General features: G+C 49.4%; 1 protein-coding gene across 3 annotated transcripts; it reads right to left on the bottom strand.

Annotated features, from left to right (window-relative positions):
- Window positions 1–1,070: 1,070 nt before the first annotated feature.
- On the bottom strand, window positions 1,071–3,579 carry LOC119366137. 3 transcript variants are annotated; one of them, XM_037631821.1, is made up of 4 exons: window positions 3,408–3,579; window positions 3,103–3,291; window positions 2,227–2,261; window positions 1,071–1,468 (listed from the first exon to the last, which is right to left on the bottom strand). In XM_037631821.1, exons 1-4 carry the CDS (start codon window positions 3,446–3,448, stop codon window positions 1,437–1,439), a joined length of 297 nt encoding a protein of 98 aa, XP_037487718.1. In that variant the 5' UTR covers window positions 3,449–3,579; the 3' UTR covers window positions 1,071–1,436. The 3 variants fall into 3 exon arrangements, 1 of the variants encoding a protein (XP_037487718.1); XR_005175940.1 differs by lacking the exon at window positions 1,071–1,468 and adding an exon at window positions 2,360–2,624 and having other exon boundaries at window positions 1,730–2,261; XR_005175941.1 differs by lacking the exon at window positions 1,071–1,468 and adding an exon at window positions 2,360–2,624 and having other exon boundaries at window positions 1,730–2,261; window positions 3,103–3,285.
- Between the last annotated feature and the right edge of the window lie 3,820 nt (window positions 3,580–7,399).

The following is a 7,399-nucleotide window of genomic DNA, read 5'->3' as shown; positions in this document are numbered from 1 at the left end:
GTAGCACTGGGATTTAAACAGTTGTGATCAGCATTTGCACGATGTAGTAACATGGCTACAGTTTAAGCAGCCACTTTCAGGAGGCTTTTGCACATCGAAGCTCTTTGCACATTTAGACTACCTGGGTAATATAAAAAGGTCTGCTGCACAAAGGTGCCACATTTGCATGATCCAAGTTCCTCAGGACTCATTTATTTATGCTTATTACATTCCTTGTCTGGCTAACTGCTAGGGTCACAAATAAGAGCCTGAGTCACCGAAAATGCCGAACGGTGGACAAGCACTATGAGGACTTTATCCAGTCCGTCTGTTTTACACATTGGCCAGCTTCATCACGGTATTTGCGGGACTGTCCCCCCCGTAGACCATCCCCGCCCACGTATTCTGGTTGTCAGTGAGGGTGGTGTAGCGACAGAATCTAGCTTTCCGTTGATGTACCAGGTACACTCGAGCATGCGCATGCAGCAAAAAGAGAGTCGCCCATGTGGACTTGAATTTCGCCCTTGCACGTGACCCCCCGTCACTGTCATGCTTAAGTTTTGTATAGATAATCCTTCATTAACAGCATATTAGCGTGAGATGGACCAAATCCCTTCATTAACAGCATATTAGCGCGAGATGGACCAAATTTAACCAAAGAGCACCGGCTGTGGATTGTCAACGACTCTATGTTGTAGTAAATCAAAGGAGTTCGCCGTTGGAAAATGACAATACCCCACGAACTATCATTATTAATCACAATTATGGCACCGATTTGGACATGGTTTCCCACCATGTTTCTGTGCCTCGGTAATTAAACACGTAATTTGTTTTTAGCAGCTAGACCGTGTAGTTTGTTGGTTAGGTCCGTGGATGCCCAGGTTCGCGATGGGCCGGATGGAACATCTGCCATCTCACTGTTGTCGTCACGTCTCGACGTGCAAAAAGTTGCGTGAGGGCCCATCACACATCAATTGGGGGACTAGTCATCTCACGCAATTAGTGCATGTATGTTGTATCAAATGTCACAACATCTCCGAAACACCTGTACTGTTCTACACTACGCCCGTTAACCCACATAAGTGTTTTTGTTGTGCTCTCATCATCAACTTGGACAGTATAATTGAATTCTGGATCGTTTGCCTTCATCTCTGCAAGTATGTCCATTGTCTTCCGGGCATCTGAATCAGACTGTTCTTTGTTCAGCTTGCAGCACAGCGTCTTCAATGACCTTTTTGTAAATGGCACATTGTCAACTGATCCAAAAAAACTACCAACTATGCTAAAAACTTTTCCAAGGCTAACATTGTTTTCTCTCAGCTGCCTAACAAGATCTTTAGTGTAGCGATCAATGAGCCTGTGTGAAGGCCAGTGCATTTTCTCGCCGCAAGTACTTGAGAGAGAGTGGTTGTGAAGAGGCATGTGTTCTGAAATATACCATCCATTGTCATCCGACCTCAGTAGCCTAATCCTGGCAGCACAGCCGCACCTAGTTTTTTTTTGCGGAAAAACTTTCAATCTATTCATCTTCAATCATGGTAGTACAATGGACACTAGAAATAATAAAAATTACATCCAGAACCGTAGACCACCTAGCGACGACTACAAGCACTGAAGCGAGCCGAAGGCGCGCCGCTGTCATCGCCCCTCCCTCGACAGAGCCGGGCAAACATTGTTGTAGTAGACAGTCGGGAAGTCATCGTGCTAAGGCCCCATGGAACCAACGCACCAGAACAGCAACCGCCGCAGATGAAGAGTGTAGATCAAAAGGATCCAACCTGAAGATACACGAACGAAGACGAACGACGAACAGATCCGAGCAAATCCACCAAAGACAGATCCGCCGGAGACACATCTCCACACGCCCACCGATGATGCTACACACATCACCGGAACGGGGACTAGACGGGGAGACCTTTATTCCATCTTCAGGGAGCCGCCGCCGTCTCGCCTTCCTGAACAGGACATAAACCCTAACAAAGCTCGAAAAAAAATATGAAAGCGGAACCCTCCCACCGGCATGGGCCGAGATCCACTCCGCCTCCATGGCCCTAAGGCCACCGGAGACGGGACGGACCGGCACCGGCGCCGGTGGGAGGCAAAGAACCCTAGTTTTGGGGAGGCGGCGGTTGGCTACGTTGGAGGCGGCGGCTGGGTACGAGGCGATCCGAGCGAGGCATGTGTTCTGAAATATACCATCCATTGTCATCCGACCTCAGTAGCCTAATCCTGGCAGCACAGCCGCACCTAGTTGATCTTGTATTCTCCCTCTCCGGTTTACCCTGCCAATGGACATGGAATCAATCGTCAGTACCGATCATGTTTTGATCGCATAGCACTCATGTTTTTTGCTCACTGCCAGAAATATTAAAAAACGCACCGCGCATCCACATACAATCTCCTGCATGCACTTCACCCTCTTCACATTTAGCCTGCTTTTCGAATACCTTATGCCAAATCCAACCTCCCACGAATACAAATTGTAGAATTGATACGTCTCATCCAGTGAATCAAATGAAGTGCCGACTGCTGGGTTGACTACATTGCCATCTCATTTACTTATGAACGCCCTCATCGATAGTTCAAGAGCACTTTTCTGGTTAGGATTTAGCTCTCGCTCCACAGGGGCTTTCCTTATCCTTACTCTGTCATGGTACAATTACAAGTTTAGTTATTCGCACGTAGTTGGAAAATCAAACCAGCTTGAACTACCGTATGTGACATTTCCATAACAGAGTGAAAACTAAGCCCCTGGTACTCTAAAGACAACAAAATTGCTAATTAAATTGAATGACCACTATCCGATATTGCCACAACAAAAAGAGCCACCATAAAATGGATTAGTCCATTATCCAACCCCATCCCTTTTCTTACGTCCGTTTCAATTACATAAGTTGAAGACATCCAAACAAATGTCCTTTGCCTTTATGACTACAACCATGATGCTAATATGAACATTTTCATCAGTATACAAAAACTTTGTACACTTCCAGAGCGAACACCCTGGCTAAAATTTAGGAACTAGATGAATCGACCGTAAATTCCTACATATAATACAGGTGGCGAGCCTGACATTCAAGCATATAGCCAAGAAGATAATCAAAATAAATTGATTACTAATACCTGCGTGTCCACCCGCTGGTAGCCTCTGAGCACACTTGCAAAAGCGGACCCTCGCCGACAGATCCAGCATTTCCGCCGCTGCTGTAGAGGTCTCCGGCACGGCGGATGTCGCCCTCGGCGACGCTGATAGATGCCTGGGACTCTATAGGGCGCGCAACAGCAACACCCTCCATCTGCCCATGGCTAATCCTGCGTGCAAAAAAGGGGACCAAGTAATCTTAGCAATCCGCAGCGACTACATCCAATAAACAAGCGGATCTAATCAAACCTTGGCCTAGAGGGAGATTAAGTTGCAGTTTAATTACCTCTTTTCTGAATCGCCCTCCGGCGACACGAACAGGTCCATGGAGCCCTATCCAAGCTCTCGATCCGGAGGAAGAAGAGGAGGTGTAGAGAAGAGCAGCAGGCGTCGCTTGGATCTTGGTCGCTCAGTCTCGACCCCGAGGAAGAAGACGAGCTGGACAGAGGCGCAGCAGTCGTCGCTTCGACCTGGGTCGTCACCGACGGACCAACCCTGCTTTTGATTAATGAATAACTGAACAGTTTTGTGTGGACAAGCTGTCCCACCACTTTGGTCACGTGATCTTGCAAATGCACCAAACGAGCTGCACCAGTACCACATCGCGCTGTTCGCTGGTCCAGCCTCAAAAGCACAAAACATTTGTTCCAAAGCAATACGCCTAAGGACCCTACCACCTATCACTAGCGATAGAGCATGGGGGGACAGCGACTTGACGTTTGCTCATCTCCAGGAATCCACCTGCGGCCAAGATTAAGTCCACACAAGCCCGCGTCCACCGAAAAGTTGCTTCCCCTGAGTCACTCTCTTCTTTTTATAGCAAGAACATACTGTGTTCACAAGCTGTTTGATTCGAATCGGCCTCGTAAGATCAGTTGTATGCTCCTTGGTGGGCCGTGTAGTTGGAACATTTCAGCTGCCTCTTTCTGAGTCTGCCAATGCATGCTGAATATAAGCATTAATCTCTGTAGGATCGTAGCTGGCACATACAGACACACAGTTTGTTGATTGTGGCTGCCAACACTCATGATTCTGTTTTTTTCCTTTGCTGACGTAAGTTATAAGTTAATATTCCTTTAGATTGACCTAAATTAGAAGTTCTGTCACTTTGTTAGACTCATTTATTTATGTTCAGTGCCTCTGCCTTGCTCTGTATTCCAACTTACATTGCAAATTTCAAAAGGGTCTCCCCGCTTTATATTATAAAGCAACAACCAACCGATACAACTAGCTCGATGGGGCCGCAGCACAAACAAGCCAAAAAGAAAAGGAGAGAAACAAAAGAGAAACAAATGCCGACGCCAGCAGCTCAACTAAGCGAAGATGGCCGACACCCGCTGCACCCTTCGGAGAAGTACCACCGCACGCCTAGCACTTCGAAGCCTCGCATACCAAGCAACACCTTCAGGAAGGAACGCAACGACGACGTCGCTGTTGCCTGGACAAGTCCTAGGGTTTCCCCCGTATGCGGATGGCAGTGGGGAAGGGGTATCACCGATGCCCCTCAGGAAGGTCCAGCGGTGCCCATGGGCGCAGCCGCTGGTGAACGAGCCGCAAGGGATTTCTCCCGCCTCGAAACCACCACCGTCACCCCAGACAATCGGAAGTGCACCGCCCAACATGCCGCCCACCAGCCTGTGCCACCACGATCACCGCACCAACTTCACCGTCTCACTGAGACCACCAACACGAGACTTGGAGGGAGGACGAGGACACACCGGGCTCGGGGGCAACCGCAACGCAGCCGACAGGAGGGGACAACCTCCACTGCCACGTTTAATTTGTCTGTGCAAACATGACAGTGAACTAATATTCAGACGGCTCAAACTGCACAAATTCACAAGAAAAATGGAACAGATTGTGATAGTACATGGTGTTTACATGCAGAAGCACATTTGTCCCGCTAGTAATAATATTGATCTGAACTGCGCCGCCCCGCAGTCAATGGCCACGCAGCCGCGTCAAGGGCACTCAAGGCCCGTGGAACCCCACTGCCGAGCGACACCGCCGCCAGCCGAGCAGCACCATCGCCGGGCAGGAGGGAGCCCCGACTCCACCTCCAAGCGCGCGGGGAAGGAACGTTCGCCGCCGCCGGCTCCACTCGGGCACGCCAGTGGCCTCTGCCGGCAGCGGCGAAGGGGGGTGGAGGAGGAGGGGGGTCGAGACGGGGTGGAGGGGTGGAGGCGCTCCGCCGCCTCGGGGGGCGACTGGAGTGCAAGAGGAGGGGGGGGGGGATTGAATTGACACACATGCATACTTACATTGCAAATTAAACTGCAACACGTAAAAGGGAAAAATTGCAGTTACATATCTCAAATCCAATTCAGATCAATATTATTACTAGCGGGACAAATGTGCTTCTGCATGTAAACACCATGTACTATCACAATCTGTTCCATTTTTCTTGTGAATTTGTGTAGTTTGAGCTGTCTGAATATTAGTTCACTGTCATGTTTGCACAGACAGATTCGACGGAACCGTAACCAGAGCAGCGTTCCCATCCTATCCTCGGGGCTCCATGTGTTTTTGTGTGATTCCGGCGGCAGGCAGCGTGGACTTGGGCGCTGATGCCATCCTACATGCCGAGGGATTATAACTAGTCGATCGATGCTCATGAATTGTGTCCGCATGTGTTGTTCCTTTCATGAGCTCTAGCCGTGTCTAGATTTAGAACCTGGTCGGTGTAGTGTGGCTGCTGTCCCGGCTTAACTTGGAACGTGACACTGAAATTTAACTGGTGTGAACTTGTGATGAGCATTTTGGAAGATGAACCGACATTTCAGAGGCTTTGGCAGTTTGTAGTGTGTGACAGGGCTTGCAGTGTATGATTTGAAGAGTCTGGTTAGAGCATCTATAGCTGGACTTGGCAAAATCCTGCCTCCTATATGCCCGCAAGCGCGTTCGGACGCATCCGCGGACAGCGTCCACGGGCCCCTCATGTATTGCGTCGCTCATCCACATATCTCAAATGCCGATCCTCAAATCCATGCAATCCATGCACGTCATACGATACAGATTGTCCGAATTCAACAGTTCGAAACAAAGCAAAGCAAATCATAATTCAACAAACCGGACATGCAAAATGAAATCAATGTCCGAGCGTGACGGATGGCTTCGGATCACTGGCCAGGAGCCATCCATGGCGCATGCTCCGGCCCAGGCGGACTGCGTCCTGCTCGCCTGCATCCGGCTTGCCTCCTCCGCTTGCATCCTGGCTGCATGATCTGCCGCCGTTGCCGCCCTCGTCGCCTCGTACTCCCTAATGTCGTCGATATTCTTCTTCTTGTCCGCAAGCCACTTCTTTGCATACTCATCCAAGAGGGTTTCGTCCGCCAACATGATCTTCGCATCCTTGACGTCTACGCCGACATCTACACCGATGGATCGGGACCGATGGTGAGGATGGGGAGTAAGGGTGGCGGACGGTAAGGGCTCGGGCGTGGGAAAGGTTGGAGGGCAGCGTGAGGAGGAGGAAGGGTTTGGTGGATTAAGTGCAATTTGCAATGGGGTCGGTTGTCATGTACGACATGTCGGGCGCACCCGGACACCTCCATATCCGCCCCATATTTGGGCTGGATATGAGGGGTGCCGGTCAGCCCGGGCATTTGAGACCCGTTTAAGGAGTCCGTCTGGGTCAAATTTTCATGACCGGTCAATGACCGAAAAGCCCGCCCGGCCGTATGAGACGGATTTGTGGCGCCCGGTTGTAGATGATCTTAGCCGACCTTATGTGCGTTCTGTTTAGCTGGGATTGTATTGATGAATGCATGGTGCGACGTGACTCGTGCGTGGGGCAGGAAGAAAAGTATAGGTTCATAGATGGATGTTCCTGTCACGTATGACTTTTGTGATGGACCGTTGTTTAGTTTAATTTACTTTTCTTAGGAAATTTTAGTTTAATATAGTTTATTATAAACCTCGTAGTAGTTTAGTGCTACTCCCTCCGTCCCAAAATAAGTGTTTCAACTTTATACTAGCTCTAGTATAAATTTATACTAACCTCAAGACACTTATTTTTGGACCTCAAAACACTTATTTTTAGACGGAGGAAGTATATCCCAAAGTACGCTTTGTTGATCAAAGAATAGATCGTTATCCCCTGCGGCGCCGCGCAGCCGATGGATGATGGATGGATGGGCGTAATAGGCACGTTGTATTCCACCCACTCGGCCATTGGCCACGTGTCGTCTAATGGAGTCCAGCTAGGACTCCAAATGCCCATATCTAGCTCTATAAAAGCTCCGGCAGACCTCTACACCAAAACAACCCACACCAGGC

Source organism: Triticum dicoccoides, chromosome 2B (assembly GCF_002162155.2).
Source record: "Triticum dicoccoides isolate Atlit2015 ecotype Zavitan chromosome 2B, WEW_v2.0, whole genome shotgun sequence".
NCBI lineage: Eukaryota > Viridiplantae > Streptophyta > Magnoliopsida > Poales > Poaceae > Triticum > Triticum dicoccoides.
This window is presented reverse-complemented; position numbering and strand designations above follow the sequence as displayed.

Bases quoted from the DNA above. Each gene is read 5' to 3' on its own strand.
- LOC119366137 (XM_037631821.1), bottom strand. From the start codon at position 3,448: ATGGACCTGTTCGTGTCGCCGGAGGGCGATTCAGAAAAGAG. The intron at 3,292-3,407 runs GTAATTAAACTG...TTTTGCACGCAG, and splicing joins GAGGGCGATTCAGAAAAGAG to GATTAGCCATGGGCAGATGG. The intron at 1,469-2,226 runs GTGCGGCTGTGC...AAAAAAAACTAG, and splicing joins GAGAATACAAGATCAACTAG to GTGCGGCTGTGCTGCCAGGA.